This window comes from Struthio camelus, chromosome 7 (genome assembly GCF_040807025.1).
Source record: "Struthio camelus isolate bStrCam1 chromosome 7, bStrCam1.hap1, whole genome shotgun sequence".
Classification (NCBI taxonomy): domain Eukaryota; kingdom Metazoa; phylum Chordata; class Aves; order Struthioniformes; family Struthionidae; genus Struthio; species Struthio camelus.
The window spans coordinates 5,405,614-5,430,585 of record NC_090948.1 but is presented as its reverse complement, the minus strand read 5'-3'; the positions used below and the strand labels follow the sequence as shown (position 1 = coordinate 5,430,585).

The 24,972-nt window shown below is 37.3% G+C and overlaps 1 protein-coding gene across 2 annotated transcripts; it reads left to right on the top strand.

The window, feature by feature from the left end:
- Positions 1–20: 20 nt before the first annotated feature.
- Positions 21–22,960, top strand: ACADSB (acyl-CoA dehydrogenase short/branched chain). 2 transcript variants are annotated; one of them, XM_068951512.1, is made up of 11 exons: positions 21–125; positions 5,576–5,735; positions 6,687–6,787; positions 7,572–7,778; positions 8,244–8,414; positions 10,728–10,853; positions 11,265–11,357; positions 14,439–14,528; positions 16,019–16,156; positions 16,891–16,990; positions 17,644–22,960. In XM_068951512.1, the coding sequence occupies exons 1-11, from the start codon at positions 84–86 to the stop codon at positions 17,712–17,714; spliced, it is 1,299 nt and encodes a 432-aa protein (XP_068807613.1). In that variant the 5' UTR covers positions 21–83; the 3' UTR covers positions 17,715–22,960. The 2 variants fall into 2 exon arrangements, with proteins under 2 accessions (XP_068807613.1, XP_068807614.1); XM_068951513.1 differs by lacking the exon at positions 21–125 and adding an exon at positions 5,461–5,481.
- Positions 22,961–24,972: the final 2,012 nt, after the last annotated feature.

Below are 24,972 nucleotides of genomic sequence, written 5' to 3'. Positions count from 1 at the left end.
TGGCGGGGCGGGGCGGGGCGAGGCGGGGCGGGGCTGCGCGCGCAGCGCGGGGCGGGGCCTGCGCCGGGGCGGCCGTTACAAACATGGCGGCGGCGGCGGGAGGCTGGCTGCGGAGCGGCGCGACGGTGAAGCGGGGCTGCGGCTGAGGGGGCTGCGGCTGAGGGGGCTGCGGCTGAGGGGGCTGCGGCTGAGGGGGCTGCGGCTGAGGGGGCTGCGGCTGAGGGGGCTGCGGCTGAGGGGGCTGCGGCTGAGGGGGCTGCGGCTGAGGGGGCTGCGGCTGAGGGGGCTGCGGCTGAGGGGGCTGCGGCTGAGGGGGCTGCGGCTGAGGGGGCTGCGGCTGAGGGGGCTGCGGCTGAGGGGGCTTCCAGCGAGGCGGCGGCTCCCTCCCGGGGCCGCGCGTCCGCCGGAGCCCGTGGCTGGGGCAGGCGGCCGCGCCTGTGTCCGGGGGGAGCTGAGGGTGGGAGGGGGCCGCTGGAGACCGGCCTCGCCTGTGGCCTTAGGCCGTTGTCGCTCGGGCTGCGTGTGCTGTGGTAGCCGGTCTCGCCACAGGTCTCCGCGGGTTTGGAAACACATTTTTGCTCCCTCTTGCTGCCTTTTTTTTTTTTTCCTGGTATGAAGGGGTGGTGCTAGTTAACTTATTGCTAAGAAAAGTTCATCCAAGTCTTGTGCAACAGCATGTAACGGGAGGAGCCTTGGACTGGCTTGCCTGTGAAGGGGGGGGGGGGGGGAGCACAATTCTGGCTGCGGAGTTTCTTTACTATAAGTATCTCCTCTTCCGTGTCTAAATAGACAAAAGACTTGTAGCACAGCAGGGCTTTTTATATTTGAAAGTCAAAGGAAACAGCTGAAAATCTTAATCTGTGCCACGCACCTTTTGCTGTGCAGAATGAGAAGCGGTGCTAGCCAGAGACTGTCTCGGGAATGACTGTGGATGTGTTATAATACCTGAAAGAAGGAAAACCAACCCCAGGCTCCCTGTGATGGAGACTACTGAGAAGTAGGAGCTGTTTGGAGGCTAGCTAAATCTAGAACAAATACTGGAATAAAAGTCACTGAGGAAGGGAAAAGGAGTTTAGAAAAAGAGATTGCTGCAACCTTTTGTGTCTATTTCTTAGTGCCCCTACCAAGTCTACCACCATTAAAACCTCGTTTTAAATTATAAAACAAGCAGACGGAAGCCAAAAGGTTTGAGGCTTTTAACACTATTCACTGTTAAACAATGAAAAAAATCAATGTTACCAGCAACCTAGAAACCAATTTTCAAATACAAGTTTTTAGCAGAGCAGGCGGTCTGAATTTTCTAGCAATGTAAATCATTTCCCTACCAGTAGGAAAAAGAAAAAACAGTGAAGCAATATCCAAGCATTTGAGTAGCATATATTCTATACACTTGAAACAAGTATCTGAAAGTTTGTAATACTATATGACTTCTAAGAGTGGAAAGGTAAACAGTGTAGTGAATTGTTTTTTTTGACTCTAAACGTTGAAGTCGAATCACTTTGAGATCATGCTGTTACTCAGGAGTGAAATGCAGTGGGCTGCTACCTTGCGCATATGCGTTGTCTTTCAGTGGATTGCCAATGTAGTCCCATCCCATGGGGTCATCCTACTGTCTTTAAGATGTTTCAAAGTAACATGCTATGAATGTTCCTTTTGTCCTCTAGCACAATCCCAGTAAGATATCAAACAAGTGTTTGTTGAACTGTGTGCATATGCTTAGCACTGCCTTAGTTCTGCCACTGTCAGGTGAGATATGGTGCAAGCGCCTACAAATGAAAGCTTATGGGGAGGGATGACAAGCTGGAGTTGGATCCTACTGCATGGAGGGGGTGAATGAACTCAAGGGACGGTTACCTTGATCGCTAACTTTCCCAAAACCTTTGGCGTTGTTACCAACAGTAGGCCTCCTATAATTGCCAGAACCTGTAACAAGCACTGAATTATTTATGGTGCAGCGCTTCTACTTACTAAGCAGGCGTTTGGCAGGCCACCTCAGCTGATGCAGCCCCGTGTGCTTGTTGTACCTGGCCTCACTAGCATGTCAGGAAGCAAGGCTGTCCCACTTCATGTCTTAATGAAAGCATGTGAGAAAAATCTTTATCTTTCTCAGTTGTCTTTTTTTGTCTAGTAATGATTAAATTTAGCAGTTTCCATCTCCTGTTTGCTAGTAAGTCTTGGAGTAATCTCAGGATCCTTGAGGAAAAATGAGAAGGGGAAGGTATGTTATTTGAGATACTAAATGGTTTGCATTAGGGTTTCAAAACAAAGGAAAGGAGGAAATGTTTGTTGAAGAGCAGGCAGAAGACATTTCTGCAATGTTTTCAGTGTAGCATACCTTAGATTCCCTTTACCTGAGTCTTACTAAAAGTTGAGATTTGTTTAGAGCGTTCATAGTAGGTTCTGAGAGTTGTCATTTTGCGCTTCAGTTTTACTTTGTCTAGAAACATGTACAACCAACTTTCATTACTGCTCAAAAAGACTTAGTTTGTGTAATAATTCGTCCATTTGGTCTTACAAAATAGATGAGCAATTCCTATAATTGTTATCAGATTAATAGAATATGTTCATCTAAATGCATAGCAAAGCTTCATGCAGTTTTTTGAGGCAATGCAAGTTAAATTAATAATGCTTGTCTCTCGCACACCTGTACAGGGATTTTAGGCCTCCTTGAGTCATGTAGTGCTTACATGGCTTCCTTCATCTGACTGTCCAAAATCAAAACTTTACTGTCTCCTATTTTCTCTGCATGCAAATAAAACAGAACAGTTAGCAGTACAAACAGGAATATCTGGTCAACAAAATCTGTACTTCACATTTAGTACTTCTTGCATTTAGTGGTGTCTTCACCTGCTTGGTTGATAATTCCGCATCCAAGTGTCATTGCAATGCCCAGAACGTTGCCAGTTGTTGTCTCAGTGGTCCTGACTTACTGCCTACAGAACATACCATTCTTGCAGCTTCAGAAAGTTGGCTATTCTTAAGAGGCATTGTGCATTTTTCCTGATGGTTCTTTGTCAGTCCTAGTGAAATACTCTGTGATTCATCATCACAGAGAGAAAGAAAAGCATGAAAGAAAAATGCTTTTTTCTTTGTACTTGACTAAAGTAGAAAAAGCACAAAGTGTGTGTGATTTGTAGTCATGTAACTGTTCAGCTCATTGTATTAAATATATGTGTGTGTGTATGTATAGGTACTTACACTTTTGTCTCAGACCTTGCTGAGAATATAAGCTTGTGCAGGTGAATATTTTTACCTGTCTTGCGCATCTGGGTGTTGACTGTTCCTGCTTCAGATGCTCTACGTGCTATCCACTTTTGACTGACATCTTCCAGAAAACAGTTACCTGGATTTTTTCCTCTGTTAAAGCAGCTCTTATTTGTTTTCTGTATGGAAGACCTATGGAGACTCCAGTAATTTAGTCTTTATTTAAAGCGTTGCAGCTACTGCTGATCACCCAAAGTTTGTATTCCTGAACCCAGCCCCACTAGCCAATATTTGTTTTATTTGGCCAGGCATGTTGAATGTGAATGAACTTTGAAAGTTTGCAGGAATATTTGGTTTTTTATGTGACCACTTCTTTCTTTTTTTTTTTTGGTCATCTGTGACTGATTAGGCTAAAGATTTTGGGATTTCCTTACTAGAACAGACTTGGACATCTTGTGCCTAAGACAAGAGGAGTCCATAGGTCTGTTTTGCATCAGTTTCTCAGCCAGTGAGATGACAGATATTGAAAGCCAACAGGAAAGAGTGAATTATTAGAAGGATCAAAGGAATTTTGAGTTCTTGACCTCAAAAGTTCCTGCCATTTTTTGAGCAATGCTGTCACAATGTACGTTGCCAAACTGTCCTGCATTCTGTGAGCTAAATAGCAGTCTGTTCACAGTGCAGTCAATCAGTCTGCTTGCTGTAGGGTTAAGAGTGCATTGCTAGCAAAACTTTTTTTTTGTCAGGAATATACTCACACATACGTTGTTTTTATGGCACAGCTATGTCTTTATGAGGGATTTCTGTCAGCAGTTATCTTGGTAGGAACCGAATGTCTCTGCACTTTGGACTGACGTAGCAAAAGGGACAGAAATCTGTAGCAAAGATCGGGTATTTAGAAGTGAGCCACATAATAAGTTGGGTTTGGGGAGCTATGGGAGCAAAGACATCTTTCTCTTGCCTCTTTTGAGATCAGAGTCACTAGCTCTATACTTCTCTTTTGCATATTGCTTTTCAGCAATAAGCTTCGCAGCAGGTTAGCTACTGTTAGCTTATTACTTGTGGAGCCAGATTGTTTTTGTTATACTAACTTTTTTAAAACCCTAAGCGATTATTACGTAGTTAGAAAATTAGTTAAATTCCAAGCCAAGGATTTGTTGCTTTCCAAAGCATGGTGTTATCTACTTACTTAATGTTCAGAGACTTATATTAATTTATAGTTTCCCAAGATCCTAAAACAATTATCTGTCACATTATCTGTATGTCCACCCACCTGATAAGCACTACATGTAACTTTTTTCCAAAAGCCACCATCTGTTCTGTTAACTGTTGTGACTTGTCAGATTTTGCCACATGTGCTTAACACCATTCCGCGTATAGTAAATCACTCTGTAGCAGCTCTACTGTCTTGACTGGATAAGCTTTTCTTCTTGATATGATTTGAGATTGTTGTACGTTGTGGATGAATGGAGAGAGGCTGCTGAATTTTAAGTATAAATTGCTCAATTTCAGTTTTTTTCTGTAAACCAATGAAATAAGACACATTAATTATTACTTACATAGTACTGTCAGCATGCTAAATGTAGGATTTAAATTACTATATAGAAAACTGTAGGATCTAAATTAACTATATAGAAACACTCAGGTGCCAGTGCTTGGTGTACGAAATATGTACTTATTCTGAAAATTATGAAGTAGTGGATAAGAACTGAGCTTGGATACAAAAATCATCCATGGTATTAAAGTTATGCCACTGATAATCCAACAGAAGTATGATAAGATTGCTTTAGAAATGAGCTGCTGGCCGCTAGAAAAAGGAGAAAACAAAATCTATTTTTAAAGTTGACTGGTCTTCTGTAAAGACACCTATATGTCTAGTTTGCATTTACTTTTATCATACTTGTTAACAAAGAGCTTAATTTTGCCAAAATACACACTTGCTAAGAAGAATATCACTTCAGATTTTCAAAATCAGTATTTCATTTTACAGATATCAGGAGTGTTTACTTGCCCTAAACATTAAAATTGACTGAGAAGGTATTAATGTTTGTGAATCTCTTGTGGAATAACATTGTAAGTGTTAGCAAACTTTTAGAAAGACATTGTTTGGGGTTAATAGATGTCAGGTAAAAGAAAGGTGGTTAAAGGGTATTTTCTTTTGGCATGTATGTGGGGGGGGGGGTGGTGCATGTTCGCAAAACCCTTCAAATTAGCGATGCTGTAAAGTAATCAGCTGTAGTTGTATTTCCTGTTCAGTTACTGAGAAAAAAGCAGCAGGTAAGTGTTTATTGCTGTCTGTCTACAGATATTGGAGCAATGAAAGTTCTATTTTGTACTGACTGTTCTAAAGTTCTGTATTTGTTGTCAACAGCTGAAGAGAAGTATGCCAGCGTACCTGGCTTCTTGGAAGGCTTCTCCGCGTGTCTTTAGATCCTCCAAATCGGGACTTATGCCAAATGTAGCCAGTGATGGAGTTGTCTGTGCTCCGCTTCAAACGTTCACTGAAGAGGAGACAATGATGAAACATATGGGTACTTATTCTCTGTGTGGTTAAAATTCAGAAGTGTCTGAGGGAAATTTTAGCTTAATTTTTTATTATTTGCTTCTGGCTAAATACTTAGATTGTTGTGTGGGATTGTGTTTAATTTTAAAACTGCTTTAGTTCATAAAAGAAGAATGCAATGTTCTTCTTTTGGTTCTTTTTCGATATTCCAAGCCGTAGTATGGTTTACTCTGCATAAATAAGTATTAACTGCTTAAAACCACTATTAATGCAAAAGCAGTGTTTCATGGCATTGACTCATGTCCATCCCAAAATGTTTGGTTCAGCTACGTAGAAATCTCTGAAAGCCAGCTGGAGCAGTTAAAGTGGACCCAGTATGGTGACAGATGTGATCAGAGGGTTTGCAATATATTCAGGCCCATGTGAAGACAGTGCTTCAGAAAGAACCCTGAAAGCAAAAGGGGAAAGTGAGGGCCTGAATCTCTTGGAGAGAGCTAATAAAAGGCTTGGACGAAACAAGATCGATCTTATGTACGGAATTGTGTGCAGCCCAAATAACATGCGTGAAAGCCTGAGACCATCTTTGCTAAATGCAGGTTAAGTTTATATAGAAAAAAGATACAGCCAGCAAAATAAGAGGTATATTTGAAATATTTTCTATCATTTTTTTTGGTCAACTCACGTCCCAAAAAAGTGTAGCTAAGATGCTTCTGGAATTTCTGAATCTATAAGCGGTATTTGTTGTTTCAGTTCAGAGTTTTCTAACTGAGTTCAGAAAACACTTTGATAAATGAGCCTCGTGGCACAATGCACTGTTTTACTTGAGCAACTTTTTGGCCTTCAAACATAGTTGTCTGGGAGACTCAGGGCATTATATGCCTAACCCGTCAGAAATAATATGTTACTGTTATTTATATTGATCCTCAAGTGGAATTTTAGAATCCTTACGTGCTGTCTGTCTTTCTTCTCTTCATTGCAGTGAAAAAATTTGCTCAGGAACAAGTTGCACCTTTGGTGCAAAAAATGGATGAGAATTCGAAAATGGAAGAATCGATAATAAAGGGATTGTTTGAACAAGGGGTCTGCACACTCTTACTTAATATTTTACTCAAAAAATGACATTATTAATATAGGTTCATAGCGATGTACTCTTCAGGTTTTTCGGGTGAAAAGATTGAGGTATATGATTCCAATGAACTGATGAGTCATTACAAATTGTGGAATTATCAACAGTGGGGTAACTTTCTCTTTTCTACTCTCTTTTACTCCTATGCCTGTACCACTTTCCTCATCATGTTTTTGAGTTCTCTGTCTTTTCCTCACCTTTTTTTCTTGGATAAGCATAATTGTACAGTGTCCTAGAAATGGTATGACTCTCCTAACAGCATTGCTGGAAAAGGGTACCAGGAGTCCTCTATGTGCTAATCAGGCAGCTCGTTGTTGCAGACAACCTATTGATCATTCCTGGAATAAACTGGAATTAGATCTTAGCCTTTCCTGCTGTCAAACCTAACATTTGTGTTTAGAATGTCATTTTATGCAAAGAAAATTCTAAGTATTAGACTTATTGCAGTTAGACATTGTGATTGTTACAGAAAATGTAATCAGATTAGTTAAGGTGGTGATTGGCCTATCTACTGCACATGTTATTTTTTTCTTGACTAAATTAACTATCAACTTCTATGAGGAACTGTCAGATTGTTAATCTTCAAGGGGATTTGAAGGAAAATAGGTCTTTTAGGCCGGGGTCTGGAAATAGTTATATTTCATGTTTTATCTTAATCTCTTGTCTTTAGTATCAGCTTGGGCTAAGAAGGTGTTGGCAAAACTAGCAAGAAAAATTGCTGTATTTGCACTCTTTTAGCTGATGAGTATTGAGCTTGAAGAAGAATATGGAGGAACTGGAGCTTCATTTTTTTCAACCATATTGGTGGTAGAAGAACTGGCCAAAGTTGATCCAGCTGTAGCTCTTCTGTGTGAGCTCCAAAATACATTAACTAATAAGTTGTTTAGCACATATGGAACAGAAGAACAAAAGAGAACATACTTGCCCAGAGTGGCTAAAGATATGGTGAGTTGAAGTCTCACTTTACACAACTACCTAAAACTATATTATAATTTAGTAATGTTGGTGTCTTTTCCAGTGATTAAATGGTCAACTGCAGCATTAGGACATGTCTTTATATGGGAACTTTGAAACTCTTCTCAGAGCTGAAATCTGTGGTGATATAGATATGTTCTGGTCGTTAACAGCTGAGAGGTAAAAAGTGGAAAGGTGCTGATTAGTTTCACTGAAACTTAATTTACTGTGGAAAAGAACTTTAGAGCAGTTGACTTTGAGAGACCTGTAAATACATAGTGTTTATATTCTTAATCTCCACACCTGTAACTTAGTTATTTTGATACAACATATAAGTTAAAATATTTGAATTTAACAGACTTGTGCTTGTTTTAGGATTAATTTCCTTTCAAAGCTTGTTAGATGTGCCAATATATTCAATAAGAAGTAAAACTAACTTTTCTCTTCAATTGGTAGATAGGCAGTTTCTGTCTTTCGGAGGCTGGATCTGGCAGTGATGCATTTTCTTTGAAGACTCGGGCTGAAAAGAAGGGTGACTACTATATCATCAGTGGCTCAAAGATGTGGATTAGCTTTGCAGAACACGCGGACGTTTTTTTTGTGATGGCAAATACAGATCCTGCTTTGGTAATTTCCAAAGGAGTAGTTGTATTTTCAGTGACAGCTGATAATATATGACTGGATTTATATTAATAAGATAGTGTTAAAGGTTAGTATTCTTTGCACCTTTCCTAGCTGAGAACAACCCTTTAAAAATATTTCCCCAAAAAAGGGAGAACCTGCTGCACAGTTTAGTACGTTTGCCCCACCAAGAAAAATAAAAATGACAATCATAATTGCATGGTGAATAGCACAGCAAGCATTGGTATTATCCTCAGTCACCAAAGAACAGACACTCTAAGTCTTTCTGACACTTCTGACTTAACTGGCAATTAACTGTTACTAGAAGGTGAAATAGAGCGTTGGCTACATGCAATGAAAAGTTAACAAATGTGCAACAGTAAAGTATATGCAGCTAACAAAATACGAAGCTGAACATGCATACTTTGTGTTTTGTCACTTACCAACTTGGATATAGGTAGTAAAGATTCAAAAAGGTGAACTACAGTCTTTAAAATGCACTCTACCAAAGAAGAAGAGCAATAATCAAATACGAAATTAAGTTGTTTATAATCTTTTTTAAACTTATTCCGGTATCTTTTTTAAAGTTTATCTTGAAGATATTTATTTTTAAAATTTGAAGCTTTAACTGATGAAAAGGAGTTTTTTCTTTCACTAAATGGAACAGTTGAGCATTCTGTCACTTTCTTTCTGAATTTGGATTCATTTGTTTAAAAACTGGTGAATGATTTGAGTACTACGTAAACTGAAAACAGATTTGGTAATACAATTTTTATATTCATCGTCTACCGATCGTCATCTCATCTGGAATTGTTTCTTTAATATAGCACTTTACAAAAACAGATAATACATAGTTTTAAAGTTATAAATTTGCTTTTATGTTTAAATACTCAAGAAGGAGAATTAAAAGGTGATGTTGCTTGAAGATTAAGTAACAGTTGACATCAATACAAATGAGAGAACAGACCACTGTGGATTTGTATACTGAAATACACGCTCTGTACTAACAGCTTCCAGTTGGTGAGCTGGTCTGTCATTAAGGTGAGATGTGCAGAAGAAACAGCAGGCTCATCTTTAATAAGAGACAATCCTTCTGCAAGAGTCACAGCACTTTTCCTGCCTCTGTGTCACCCTCTTAATGAGAAGAGCTGCTGTGCTAGGGAGAGGAGGAGAAGGGATCAGGAACACCTCGCATCTGTCTGTCTCATGGACCTTGTGTTAAGAGACGCTGTGTTTTGGGGGCGGGGGGAAGGATTGCTGAGAAATGTGAATGAGTGGGGAAAGGAAGAGAGAGTTGGGAGTAAATGAAATGGAGGGAGAAAGAGAAAGTAACAGCCATGAGGCCAACCTAAATAGTTTGGGAATCACTGTGCTATACTACAAGCATCTACTTTAAAAGACTTGAGGTGTGAAGGTTTTAAATCTGTGCTTAAAAGATTCCAGAGTTTAGACTAGCTATACAATCTACATGTTGTCACGTGTGTTTTGTATCCTGTGCAAATCATGAACTGAATATCAAATTATTGACTCTTTGAGCTTTTTCAAAACAACCGTCATAATAACTTCAGAGCGCTTAATTAAATATTTTCCCCACTGCCTCTGTAAAGTAACAATACAGTAGTAGTCATGTTCTACAGCCCAGAAGCACATGGAGAGTGTCCTCTAGTTCTGGGGTCTGCTTAGATCTTTTATAATACTTATTAGTATATTGAGCTCTGAATATTCACAGTTCCAAGCGGTGTCGGTCGTAGCACTCATAGTTTGGACAAACTTAAAGGGAAGTATATGCTGTTTGCAGGCTTCTGTGAGAAGCATAGCTGAAGTAATTTGGTTTAAGTAAAATCTTGAATCCTATAGAATCATGTGGCAGGTGGGGCAAGAGCCACTACTCAATTGACCACACTAGCCTAAAGACATCCTCTGTTTTCTTGAGTCCTTTGTTTAACTGTGCCAGGTATTCCAACAGCAAGCAGCAACTTCAGTGCATAGCTCTGACTCATTTTCCCAGTGACTTCCTGTATAGGCAGGCACTCTCAAAGAGATGCAGTCTTTTTTCATGGTACCAGTCCCTAGTCTTATCACGAGAACTTGGAAGGTTACTCTATTTTTCCCGTGATATTTTTTTAATAGAATGGTATACTTTGACCTTTGTTAAGCTGTAATTAGTCCACAAAGAGGGAACAGATGATGGTGCCAGTATTTTATTTAGTAATGTAGTATGAAGCAAATGTAAATTTCAATTTTGGAGTGAGCTATTTGGACCCTGTTTGGTGATACTATTTTTAAAGAGTTCTTGATTATTTTTTTAATTCATCTTAGGGATACAAGGGAATTACATGCTTCATAGTAGATCGCAACACAGAAGGGCTACAAGTAGGGAAGAAGGAGAATAAGCTTGGAATCAGAGCATCCTCTACCTGCCCAGTAACATTTGAAAATGTTAAGGTATGGTAAGTTGTTTAGCTGTTGAAACATGATTTGTGCATAATTTGAGTATGACCATATGTCAGGAAAGAATGTTAACTAAATGCCTGTTTTTATTAATTTTTTTCTGTAGGCATACTGATTATTTGGCTTTACTTGACTTTCCTCCCCATTTTTTCACAAGCAGCCTGCGGGGCTTGGATTTCTTGAACTTTGATATAGTTTTTGACTTGTGATTTCATTCTGAATTGTTTTCTCAATCTTCGGTTTATGATCATGCATATTGGGGGAAGGTCCTAATCAAATAAGGAATTAAAAGCCTGTTTATATTTTATGCCTTCATTTATGAGGAATATTTGATTTATCTGTGAAACCTGCTAGCAGTTGCAGAGCTGAATAGAATAGGAATAACCAAGTGATTTTATTCCATAGGTTCCTGAGACCAGTATCCTAGGACAGGTTGGGCAAGGCTATAAGTATGCAATTTCAATGCTAAATCGTGGCAGAATAGGTATTGCTGCACAGGTGGGTAACATTGTTTAATACTGAATGTCATCATTATATAATTTTGAATTTGGACTGAAACCTACAAAGTTTTGAAAGCGTTAGCGTGCTAAGAGTAAACTATTTAGAAAATAATTCACAAAAAATTATGTTGCCACTAGATGTCACTATTCCTGTGTCTAAGTTACAGCATTGCACTGAAACAACTGTAAATGGTAAAATTCTCCTTCAGTGACGTGAGCAGTGGATTTAAGAAACATTAACTAATACTACTGAAGTATATCAACATTCTTATCTTCTCTTATGTTCTAGAAAACTAGCTCTTTGGAAAATAAAAGGTACTGAGAGGTATAGTAATGCTTCCAGCCGTAATTGTATTGCTAAATGTGATCTTATGCCCAATAACTTATTAAAATAAGTCACAAAATAAACACGAATTTTTATACCAAAATTTTCTAGTTCATTGCTGTGTTTGAAAATTGTGTGTTATGGCATCTTTGGGAAAAATATATACTGACCTTTGAGTTATTTAAAAATACTATGTTTTGTTGTAAACTCTGTTTGAATCTCAAACTGCAGTTGGTTTCAGTAAGTTGGATTCAGCCATGTAATTAAATAGTTTATGGCTGGTTTTCGTATTTTCAATTTACCTCTAAAAGTAAATGCAACTAATAAATGTCTCTTTATTTTTGTTTCGTTGTGGATGTTGTGCTGTACAGGGTGTAATCTGTCTGTGCTACTGCTCTCCCTTGTCTTTTACCCCAGCCTGCAGACAGCCCAGGAGTAACAGGTTGTCATGAAGTTTAGGCTTTCCACGTTGTAGTATGCTATGCTGCTAAATAGGTTGGCTTTTCCGTCATTTTTTAAAGATTATCTGTAATTAAACTTTGTCTGATATGGCATTTAAGAACTGGAGCCATAGGCCCATTGTTCTCAGTGATATAAATAATCTAGATAGTCTGGCAGTAAAATACGTGGTCTGTGTTTTACTCTAATTACTCCAAGTTTAACTTTTAATTAGGTTATAAGTGTATGTCAGGTAGTTGTTATATTTTAGCTACTACTTTTGTTGGCACCTTCAAATGGAGAGAAATGTGCTTGAATGAACAAGAACAGCAGTTCTAAAGCCCTGTAGTACTGAATTTAGTTTTGCAGTAGATAATGAACATTTTAAAGATGCAGTTGCAGCAGTGAAAACAGTGCGAAGTAGCTGTATGTATTGTTACAGATACCAAAGTTGATATCCTTAGTTCATCTCTACGTGCGTTCTGAAAGAAGGCAACAAATCTGATAGTACAGCTAATTGGCAGTATACTATATTATTTTCTTGTGTATACTATATTATTTTCTTATTTCCAGTGTACTAGTTCTCCTTTCTTTCGTGTTTTTTTTCTAGAGCCTTAAATGATTAGGGAGTAGCTGTGTTTGAGCCTAGTCAAAGTCACGTTTTTATCTCCTTGGGGCCACTGGCTTTCAGCTTAAAATGTCAGTCTATCAAAAAAACAAGCCATATACTATCGGACATCATAAAAAGTAAATTGAGATAAGCTGTTTGACATAGCGGACTGTCACTCTCTGGTGTGCTGTCATGACTTGGAAAAGTTTTGAGATTCCAATTTTATTATTTCATGTTTTGTTCTTTTAGTTCATGTCATTCATTTCCCCTTTGTTCATTCCGGGATTTATGTTTTCCTTGATGTAATTTTCTATTTTTATTTCTCTTAGGAAGAAACTAGGTAGAAAGAATGCCTCCAAATGGATAGCTAGTTATGAAATAAAATCAGCTGATTTTATTTACTACCAGTCATATATTCCAAGCTATATGAAAGGCAGGATCCTTTCTTTACTGTCTCCTTTGGAATGGAATATACTTCTCAAAATTTGGTATTTTCAAAGATGTAAAACTTCTGGTGTACTTCAGAGATTTCATAATGCTTATTTATGCTGACAAATCAGGAACTAGGTAGATATTGGTTTCTTTATAAATGTTAGCATGTGTGTTTTCCCAGATAATGTCCTCCAGGATTAGTATATATTGCACTTAAACATTCACAGACAAAACCAAGATCTTTTCAAATAATAACTGTCATCCTGAGGCAAGCATTAATTCTTATTAGCATTAACAGAGGATTACGGACTGATATCAAAGAAATATTATGGCTTTTTACTTATGACATTCAAGATCTGAGACTTGGATAGGATGAAATCTGTTAACATTGCATACTTGAGACAACATGTTCAGACAGTCAGAATTCCAAGTACTAGCACTGCAACAGCTAGTTTTTTATTGCTTGGTCAATGATTTTGATCCAGCTCAATGAAGGAAGATGCAGTTTTCTTCTTAGTAACTGTGTGATGCCATGTACGAAGTTAGCTGTTGTGTTCTTCCAGTTCCTGGTAAACAACTGTGTTTATCGTCTTTAGAGTGAAGAAAGTGTGTGGAAAGACGTTGGGTGTTCTAAAATTGTTCTGTCAAGATGTTTTTTTCCAGAAAATGCTTGAACTAATGCTACATCTCCTTTCACTGTACTAATTCTCTAAATTCTGAAATAAATTACTGATTCTGACAGTCTGGTATCTTCTATAAAAAGAAAAATTATTTTTAATGTGAAAACAGTTTTGAATAATCCTTCAAATTGTTTTTCTTTTAATAATGTAAAATAGATCTACAGTGTTTGGTTTACAGTCATTTTCCTATGTAGATTAAGAATTTTCCCAAAGACATTTAATTACTTGAGAAACCACATTTGACCCATAACTTCTTCTCAAAGATGAACAGTGTTTTTACAAATATTTTACCTTTAATAACAGGGTTTGTTTGAGGAGTATGGGATAGGCTTCAGTCCTCAAACAATTATTTTGGTTATGACTTACCTCAGTAAGTCTAGTAGTTGTTAGAACCCTGGCTTTTGAGGTTCTGTACAGAATTTTTATTATGTTTTGACTTAATGTAATTTTTAGTAATCTCTAGGTAGGAAGAAAACTTAACTTTTCTTCTGAATATTTAAAATAACAGTTGTTCCTCTAGTCAGATAGTTTGCCGTTTCCTTTGTGCATATTCAAATAACTAACTTTTTGCTGAATGTTTTTTATTTCTTACAGATGTTAGGATTGGCACAGGGGTGTTTTGACCATACGGTTCCCTATACAAAGGAGAGAGTCCAGTTTGGGAAAAGCGTATTTGATTTTCAGGTATTTGTCTGTTGAATGTGGGAGGTTTTCTGCAAGAGAATAGTGGTTATCACAGTATGAAGTCAGTGTGATGAGTAATCTGATTTGCTTAATTTGTGCTCTGTCTTGTGTCATGCTTTTCTTGTCTGCTTTTCAATATTTGTGAATTGTTCAAAAAAATTTCAGATCAACATTTATTTGTCATGTAAAATGTATAAATTCAGTGCCATGTGTTTCTGCAGGTACTGCTGTAAAGCATTTAAAACTTCAAAACATAATTAGTGCAAGTCCTTTGCTTGATAGTATATTCGTTGCCTTTGGAAATAATATACGTGGAACTGCTTTTGCTTTTGTTTTTAATCTCAGTGTGTTGAATGTGTTTCAGTGTTTATACCCTTTTCGTGATGTAGGGGAAGTCTCCATTTTTCTGGAGACACTAGAAAATACAAAAAATGAGGAAAACTGAATTACTAGATTTGCTGTGTTTTACAGAGACACTTAGTTTTCATGATAATATCCGTATCTTAAAATGAAAAAGACTTTGTTGCAAAAATGATGTATAGTTTAATAAGGAAGATGTATAATTGTAATTACTATAGTAATTTTCTTGTTAAAAGAAACCTACGTCTTGGCTGAAGAGAAGGAACATTAGTACTACTCATAATTTATACAAATCTTAGGAAGTATCCACAGATAACTAGGAAATGATTGGAACTGCATCTTTTGAATGGGAAATGGAATTTATAATTGCCTAATAATTTTGTTATTTTGACCTGCATATATGACTTTGCAAGTTTTAGGGAGCAGTGTTCACGTTGGATGAATTCTAATAAGATGAATGATTTCATTGTACTTAGACCTCTCAACATTCGTTTTCAATCATCTTAATGTTTGGGTCTTTTTAAATAAACCTACTCTTCTATAATACCTACCATTTAGAGGTGAGCTCCATCACCCCTTTTCTTCCCCATGAGCCTATTCATGTATCATGCCCTCTATACTTTTATGCTGCTCCTAACTCTTTTCTCATGGTTATGGGGCAAGGGAAGAAATAGTTGTCGCCTTGCTAGTTCTGCCCTCTCTTCAAGGGGGGCTTTTTTTTTAGTCTTTTTCTATTAAGCTTCATCAGGGAACTAGATTTCTTTAGCATAAGAATGTTCTCAATAGATAGCTACAAAATAAATTTGGCTGAAGTTTTCCTTGATGTTCACGAGGGCAAATAGGTTCATGTTGTACACTCTTATCTGGCCAGTCAGGCAAGAAGTTCCCCAGTACTCCTGAATCCAAGAAGAAGGAAGGAGAAAATGGGAGTGCAGTTCCTAGAAAGGGCTTTGGCCCAGCTTTTCTCAACTTTGACTTAGATGCAGAGGCATATGGAATTACTAGTCCATCTGGAACTTTATGTTATTTTAAAGTATAGGTATATTCCTTTGAAAGGATTGATTCTTGCTAGAAATTCCATTTGAATACTAGGCATTAGTTCTGTCTGACTTGTGGCCTGCTTATTACAGGGGCTGCAACATCAGATAGCTCACGTGGCCACACAATTGGAAGCTGCAAGGTTGTTGACCTACAATGCAGCTCGTCTTGCAGAAGCAGGAAGGCCATTCATAAAGGAGGCAAGCATGGCCAAATATTATGCTGCTGAGGTAACTTAAGAGTTTCTTTGTTCGATGGATGTATTTCACTGCTACTTAAAAGATGCTTCTGTTAACATGAATTTAAACCCACGCGTTCTTTTCCTTATGAAATCTGTGGATGTACTTTTATCTTGTTTCTCACTCTCAGTTCGGTATGGAACATAAAGCAGGCCACTGAAGAATAAACTGCTCAAGCCCCTAAATAAAATTTTGAAAAAATAAAACAACATTAAAAGAGAAAGTGAATTAGTATTTTTCATTCATTCAGAGATGTCATTCTCAGAATTCTCTTTGTAGTTAGGGCGAGGGCATGGGTGGGACTCTTTGTGATCATGTCAACTCTTCTGATCACGGTTTGAATCTTTAATATGATTCAAAACCAGGTATGCATAGGATTGCTTCTACCTCATGCTAATTGCTGTTTTGAATACTGCTACTGCTCTTTGTCACAGTCAGTGCAGAATATGAACTATTGCAGTAGCAGTGAATTCTGCGTGTCCTCAGATGAGTGACATGGGAATGATTCTTGTTTGTATATGATTTAGAAAACAAATAATATGCTTATAAAAATAACTTGCATAAGATAAATGCAGAAATATCAGTCTTTCGTTATTGCACTTTTTCTAGTTACTGCTTTAATTACTATTTTGTTTTTGTTTTAAATAGCTGCAAAGAATAAAATCTGCTGCCACCAATTTGAAGTTAAAAGCTGATACTTTAATTGTGAAACTCATTTTTCGTAGGTTGCAACACTGACAACTAGTAAATGTATTGAATGGATGGGTGGAGTTGGATTCACAAAAGATTATCCAATCGAAAAATATTATCGTGATTGCAAGATAGGTGAGTGACAGTTTTTACTGAATGTTTCTTGCAGCATTAGTATTACTCTAGTTTAAACGTGAATGACTGGCTGCTTTTTTTATTGTTTAAAGATACTTTTCCCCTGACACTGTAATCAGCACTGACTTAAACGGTCAGATATAAGGAGATAAAGCTTTAGGTATAAGGCCTAGCTGAAGTGTTTGATTAGATATAAATAATACACAGACGCACATTTTATCCTGTTTCATTGAAAAAATTGAAAATTCAACTCTTCAAGCTAAAGAGTATATCTAGGTGGAGTTTAATTTTCAGGACTTCCTCACTTACAAGTCTAATCCCCTAGACCTAGTCAGTTGACATTTCCAACAATATTATCCTTTGACTTTTATTGCTGATGTTCGTAAATACTTAATTTTTGTTGGTTATGTTGGTTAGGAATTGGTTTTCAGGAAAAATTCTTACTTATATTTTACCAGCAGAAGAGGATTTTCATTGCTGTAGACAATAAAATATTAGCATTTATGTGAATATTAATTTTGCTTCTAAAACTTATTCACTGAATGTTCATAATTGCAAGTGTTCTAATTGGACTGTTAGACCAAGAACTTGATCTATCTTCATATATTCACTGCAGTTTTATGTTCTTCTAACTTATATTCTTTTGATTTCAGGTACGATATATGAAGGAACTTCAAATATCCAGTTGAGCACCATTGCAAAACACTTAGCACAGGAGTACTGAAACCTTAAGGAATTCTTGACTGTTAGAGGAATTATTCCACTGAACATTAATCATGAATTGCACATTTACCTGTAATTATAAAATCACAAAGGACATAAAACAAAAATACGTTATCATAGATGAAATCATAAGCAAAACCATGAATTCACATTTCACGATAGCAAGTACTTCATGTGAACTCATGAATTCCGTATTCAACTCCAAATCATGCTAAAAATATGTAGTTATAGATCTCTCTACCTGAGAGCCTTCTAATGTAGTACATTGATTTAAATTATTAAATTGGTTTAGATTATCCAGTGTATCTTAATTTGGAGATTTCAGAGTGAAAACAAAAGAAGCAAATTCTTGCATGATGCAAAAGGACATGTTAAGCTGCCTAGAAGAAAAGAAGATTCTCCAAGTGTAGCAGAATTATTGCATAGGGTAGAGTTGCTGTTTGTTCTTGATGGCCCTGTATTAGCGTGGGGCACAGGAGGTGCGTGGAAATAGATAGTTGGTTTCCTCTCTCCCTGGCTGAGCGATTCCTATGGAGCTGCTGTAATTGGAGTAAATTTTATAGCAACCCTTAGTGTATTCTTAAGTATATCTTGGTAATTAAGCCCCTCCAGCCCCAATTTGTAGTAGTGAATGATGGATAATATCTACCTCTCTTTCCAGCCTCCTTCAGTTGTTAAGGGTTTTAATCTAAGGGGCTATTTACAGTTTTCCTTTTATAAACAGTTGAGTTGAAATCTCTGTGAAATGGGGTTAAAAAAGCCCTAGTAGTTTTGCAGAAAGACAGAGTTATAAGGTAGGTAATAGGAGTGCTGTAATACCACCTCACAGTAGCTTTTCCATGCTCAATGCATTTTACATACTTTGATCCTCCAAGCTTTCCTGAGAGTTAGTTAATTTGCAGCTGAGAACTCTCTCATGGAACTCAATAGTTCTCTGCAAAGAGCAAAGTGTTTCTCCATTTGAGATAACTTTTCTGCTTTTGAGGAGAAAAAGGAGAATTTTTATATAATATGTGTGTGTGCATATACACACACATATATGCCTATATATATATACACATAAATAAAAATATTTTTCCAGGAGTATTTACTTTTTGTCCCTCTCTTTACTTTAGATGTATTTTCTTTACCAAAGAAGACTCCTCAGTGTTGGAGAACTAATAAACTAAGAGTCAAGAGACTGAAAACTTAGTATCTGAAAAATTATCATTGATAATGAGAATTTGTTCAAGTGTTTTGGGGAGACGAGGGTTGTGTTTTGGACAGTTTAGAAGAATCTCATTTTTAAAGCTTACTAGTCACTGATGCTTTGCTTTGAATGGGGCTTTGACTGTTAGTCAGACTCCCAAAAGATTTTCTAGTAAAGCCAGGGAAAATGAGATTTAGTAGGTATGGTGTGTTTTGGGTGAAACAAGCAGACTGCAGTGCATGGTATTAAACAAAGGAAAAAGCAAGGAGGGACAGCACCACTGAGGTTGTAAATGGTTGTCTAACCTGCTCTCAGCCTCAAAGGGAAGTAACTGCTTTAGTGAACGACTCTTCCCCCCCATGCACACTTTGCCTGTTGATAGGCAAAGGATTAATGTTGTAATTATCCTTGTGCTGAAGAAACAAGCACCTTCTGTATTTGGTCAATAACTATGAGATTTTCAAAAATACAGACGTAGGAGGGTAGACTAGACGATTTCTGAAGGCTGCTTCTAGCTATGTTATTAAAAATGCAGTTTAGGTTGCTTGCAGGCTTTTTTCAGCTGAACCCAACTGCTAAGGATATTGTTAGACTAGAATGAAGACTACATTCACAGCAACAGCTAACTACAATTACTCTACTCAACCTACTCTTACCTATGAGTCTAAAATGAGCACAAGCAAGCTACAAAATGTTTGTTATATTGAAGAATATGGTGAGTTGTGCTAATGTGAGAGGCAGTCCTTGGCTGCAGTTTAGCCTGCTTTGCTAACATGAATGTCAATAGAGATCAGGTTTTTGATTCATACTGTTTAATAGGCTCCCTAGTTTGAGATGTTATCTTAGCCTGGCTTCTGGAGTTTTGTGCAAGTCGAGGAAGTGAGTAAGTGACAATACTTACCTGAGCTAACACAGTAATAAAAGCAAACCTGTTATGGATCAAGTATTATGGAGAAAAGTGCTGAGCTCTCTGAAGGACAGCTAAGAGCTGGCTGTTCAAGATTATGTAGAAGGGCTGTTACTTTGTACAGAACTGTCAGGAGTGTATTTTTTAAAAAATGATCAGGACAAATCAAAATAGCGTGATTTCCAGCAATCATAACTTGCATGCTATGTTCCAGGACACCACCCGAATAGCCTTGTCAGCTAATCGGCAGTTCATCTCAGAAAAGCAAAGCCAATACTTTGATTACTTTTATAGCTATAAAAGTAAATGTGTCTCAGTTACATATGCTGTATTCTGTAAGTGCACAATGCCTTCTGAAAGAAGCCGTATGCATTGTTTGGTGTTTTTCTACAAAGTTCTGTGGAGAAATACGCATGGATGAACTGTGACCGCTGAGTTCCTTGCCGAGACTCCATTGCTGTTTTAAAAGGGTATATACCATTGTCTGGCATTAGCCATTCTGGGCACTGGCTGACTCTGGGAAGGGTCGACTTATTTAATCTCCCTAAGCCTGATTCCCCTGCCACAGTAATGCAGATGTTGGTTTAATAATAAGGTGTGCTGTGCATTTGTGCTAAAGAGTTATTAGGAACTGCCTGCGCCCCCAATTCAGGTTGGGAAAAGCATCGTGGATTGTCATAAATCACACTTCTACATTTGGCACTGTTGGGCTTAGGACTGTTCTTAGTGGTTGCTACACCAGTGATTCTAGCGCTGCAGGGGTGGTATTGTGGATGTTATGAAGCTTTGTGTGATGAGAGTAGGACTTAAAGCTACTTTATGCATAAACTATATGCATAACTATATGTTAGTGAGTTTTCCCTTTATATGCCTCAGTCAACCCAGGCAGTCTAGTCTACTGCACTGGGGCCTCTTCAGTAATAGAATGTTATGTCTGGGCTTTTCTGGTTAGAAAAAGACATGTATTGAGAATGTATAAAAAAGTGCCTGAATGTGGTGTTTGGCTAAATGCAGTGTTAGTACTGTGTATCAGCTGACAGTTCTGTAAAATAATTATTATTTTAAATCATGTCCTGGATTTTGCACTTTTTTAATGGGACAGAATGAAGATAGATATTTTAGTACTGTTCTGGTCCATGATAAACCTCTGAGGCAGATTTACACAGAAGGGTTTAATTACTGCATGGAAAATACTCAAATATAGCATTTTATATGATGTTTTCTATGCTGCTGTTCTTCCTTTTTTTTCCATATCAAGATTATGTTAGAAAAGTCTTACATGAAACGTAAAGTATGTAAGCTATTTAAAGATACTGATGCAAAGTTTTCGGCTTAGACAAGAATACTGAGGGAGCTTTTGGTTGCCCTTGTGGTCACCATTGTGATCACCAATACTGAAAAATAACTGAGATGCATGATTTAGTGCATTTCAAATAACTGGAGAGCATTTAATGTTGTCCAATGGGTAGAACAAAAGAACAGTAGGATGAAATTAAGAAAAATATAAATTAGTTGGATATGATGAGAAACTTAATGAGTCATTTTCATTAGATGGTGGAATGATCTAATTAAGTTGAAAGCATTATTATTGGAGTACTACACTAGAATAGAGGAAGTACTTAAAAACGTACTATAGGGACCCATTCCTCCTTTGAAAGGGAGAGGAGCTGCTGATGTGCTAGATTAGAAGGCTCCTAGGAGAACAAAGTTTTACATCTTTCCATCCATTTTCCAGAGATTCCCTTTTGCAGAAATTTGGTCTTTGAGAGCCTTTTACTAGTTAAAGAATTTTCCAGTTAACATATAATTACATTTCCATTTGGACATCTTTTGGTAAGAGACCCATTTCAAGTTCTTCATACCAAGAGAACCTAGATTTGAAATGTAGTCTGGTTCTAAAGAAGCTGTCTGACTTGAGCCTGTTGATTGAATACATGAGAACTGAAGAAACATTTTTTTCTTCACCCCAGAAAGTATTCACTGCACCAACATGATAGATCTTATAGGAGAGTTATGTGAAAGTGGTTAATGGCTACCACAAATACTTCATAAATACTTACCTGTTATGTTATCTCTATGCAAACTGTTGGAGGAGGCACAGATCAACTGAGGGCTGAAAGGAAGATGAATATGTATTGTATGATTCCCAAAGAATTCTCACATGACTTTGTTGTTTTGAAATACTATAGTCGAGTGTTTTCCAAAGAGTTCTCTTCCCATCTGAGATGTAACTCTAGATCTAGGTAAAGCGGAATGGCCGGAAGTCTTGTCTTTCCGGGATTTGGCTGCCTAGAGCTAAGTAACATGGTTAGCTGTACGCACAGGATGAGCAAGAAGCAAGTACGTTCTTGGTTTGCTTGTAATCATTCTTTGAGTCTGTCTTGAAACTACACACAGTCAAACATCAATGCATAGTTAATCCAAAGTCCTAGGCTAACAAATAGGAATTACAAAAATATGCCAGTTTTTAAATCAGTCACTATAATTAACAAAGTTCAGCTTAGCAGCATTGCAGATGTTTTCTTGTCTGATATTAAAGACATTATTAAGCTGCTTTGAAATCTTGGCATTTATTATCCTCTTTAAAATATTCTGTTCTTGTGTAATATCTCTGTAACATGTTATGTTACTAGAACTAGCCAGTGTGTTTCCTAATAGCATGTTTCATAAATCAGACTATTCAAATGTTGACTAATCATGGATATGTTGAAGTTCTAAAGGATGTGTGATATGCAATATTACATTTTTTCTGGTTTAAAAAAACCTTAAAAATATTTTTAAATAGAAATAAAGATGTAATAGAAATAGTGTCTTATTAGCTACATTGATACTAATACTAGAGGCCTGTGCACATAAAGAAATGGCAGTAACTTCACTAAATGCCTTGACTGAAAACAAATCCTCCCGCCCAAACAGAAAACAGTATCTCAATAGCCAAGTAACCAATGATTTCAGAAGAACTCGTTATCAAGTGTGTGCAATGAGGAATTTGAACATCTAGACAAATATGTTCATGAAAAATTTTGTAGGGATATCTGGAGAAAAGAAAACTATTACAAGCTGTATGTACTACCTTGCATGGTGCAGTGAAGGAAGAAATCCTAATGGCAACAGGAAAACCTAAAATACAGCAATAAATCCTTAACTTCCATTTTGCTAGCTTGTTTATTTTTGGGTTGCCTGACCAGAAAATTAGCATATATGGACTGAAAAGTGAATTCTACTCTACCCAGCAGAACCGAAGGTCTGCTTACAGTCTATTTGAGACAAACCATTGTCACAGTTTGACCATTTTAAAAACATCTGTTATAAAGCGACAGATAAGGCAGGGCTGGACTGCTTTTGATATGTTTAACAAAAAAGAAATGTCAACTTGCAGTTATTAGCAGGACTTAAAATAAGCTTAGTTTCATCTGTAAGATATCTAGAGGGTCATAATGGGAAAGCACTCGTTGGTGTGAAGAGCTGAAATGTTTTTTTAGGGCCAAGTGCAAGCTGGCAGATCAATACAGATCTTAAATTTTTCCAGCTACAGTACAACTTTTTTTTTCCCTGGTGCAAATAGGATAGAGGGAAGAGCTGACCTACAGTATCATCAATTCATATTTAATTTGTATTCTGTGTCTCTCTGGGCCCAATAAGTTTAGTTGTTTTGGTTTTGAAAAAGTTAGCAGTCTGAAGCCTGCGGAAGAGCTCTGGCTGGGCCTCTGCTTCATAGGAAACAAGACGCTCTGTACACATATCTAGAGCTGCTGTTGTCCTGGTTGAGGGGTTGTTTCCTACCTTTTCATATGAGGGCTCAGCTAAGGATTTTTGAATAATGACTAACCGAGCGGATCAACTGAGTAATCTGCAGATCATTTTCTTCAGGTTAGGTTTGCTGCAAGCTTCTCAGATAGTTCTGGCCTGAATTGTTTTCCAAGACATACTGCAAGATTTTGCTATTTGCTAAACCTTGCCTAAAGATGTGAATTAAATGCAAAGTGTTGATTTTTTTTTTTCCAGTGTAACTAGAGCAATCATTAAGTTTTATTTTTGATATTGTCTCTGTCAGATTTTTTGCCTCTCTCTAGGTGGTACCCAGAGACAAGATGGTGTTACAAAATGGTGTTATAAATACATGAGCTACATTCCTCGGGACTTTTTTCCCCCCCTGTAGGGACACACAAAGCAGAGTATGAAAACGGAAGTGCTAAAAGTTACACTGGTTATTTATGCTAAAATAGTTGAAGGAACTTTGTTTATGGAATCACTGTATGCTTTATCCAATACAGGGCAGGCTAAGATGAAAAAGCTAACTTAAAAACAGTGGAACCTTTATATCATTTTGGTGTTGCATCTAATACAGAAGCTTTGTTTTATCTCTGTCAAACTGACAAGAAAAGAACTGGAGTAATTCAGAAATTAGCGCTAAGGTTCTGGAAATGCAGTTAAATACTGAAAAGCTCCATAGAACGTGTTAATTCAGCTATTGAATATGTAGTTGGTACCCAACAAATGCTTTTTGGTAGAAAAGATGATGCTATTTGTTTTAGGAAGGAAAATGTTAGACGTTCCTGAGCTGGAAGATGTTTACGTACCAAAAGCAGTATTTCTGTTCCAGTAAGAATTGAGGCAAAGCACTTTTTCAGCTCGGGTACTTCTTGAACTTTGAAAACGTGTTATGATTCCCTATTATGTACTGGAAGACAATTATAAGATATGAAGGCTGTATTTATATTCATGTTCTTATTTTCCCCATGTTCAGAGAAAAATTCCTTGTTGGTCCTGATTTTTATCAAACACAAACTGTTATGTCCACTTCTTAAATTCCAAATTATTTTTCTTTATTTGTCCAGACAGGCTTTAAAAAGAAATAATTCTCAGAGTTTAATCCAGACAATGTCCATGATTGATTCATATACCAAGTTATTTTACTTGTTGCTTGAATAATAAAAGCTAGATTAAGCAAACTACTTGTCATAAAATATATTTGACTGTCATTCCGGATTTACAATTTCCAAGGTCCAAAGTAGGTCTTCCATTTTATGCTGGAAGTATTTTAGTTTCACTGTGCTTTGACTTCAGTGATTCAATTTGCAGAGATGAACAATTCTCTGGAGGTAATATAGCTTGTCATTATTTAGTAATTATTTAAAATGTACTTTGTTACTCTTGCGTAGG

Bases quoted from the DNA above. Each gene is read 5' to 3' on its own strand.
- ACADSB (XM_068951512.1), top strand. From the start codon at position 84: ATGGCGGCGGCGGCGGGAGGCTGGCTGCGGAGCGGCGCGACG. The intron at 5,736-6,686 runs GTACTTATTCTC...TCTTCATTGCAG, and splicing joins GACAATGATGAAACATATGG to TGAAAAAATTTGCTCAGGAA. The intron at 11,358-14,438 runs GTGGGTAACATT...TATTTCTTACAG, and splicing joins GAATAGGTATTGCTGCACAG to ATGTTAGGATTGGCACAGGG.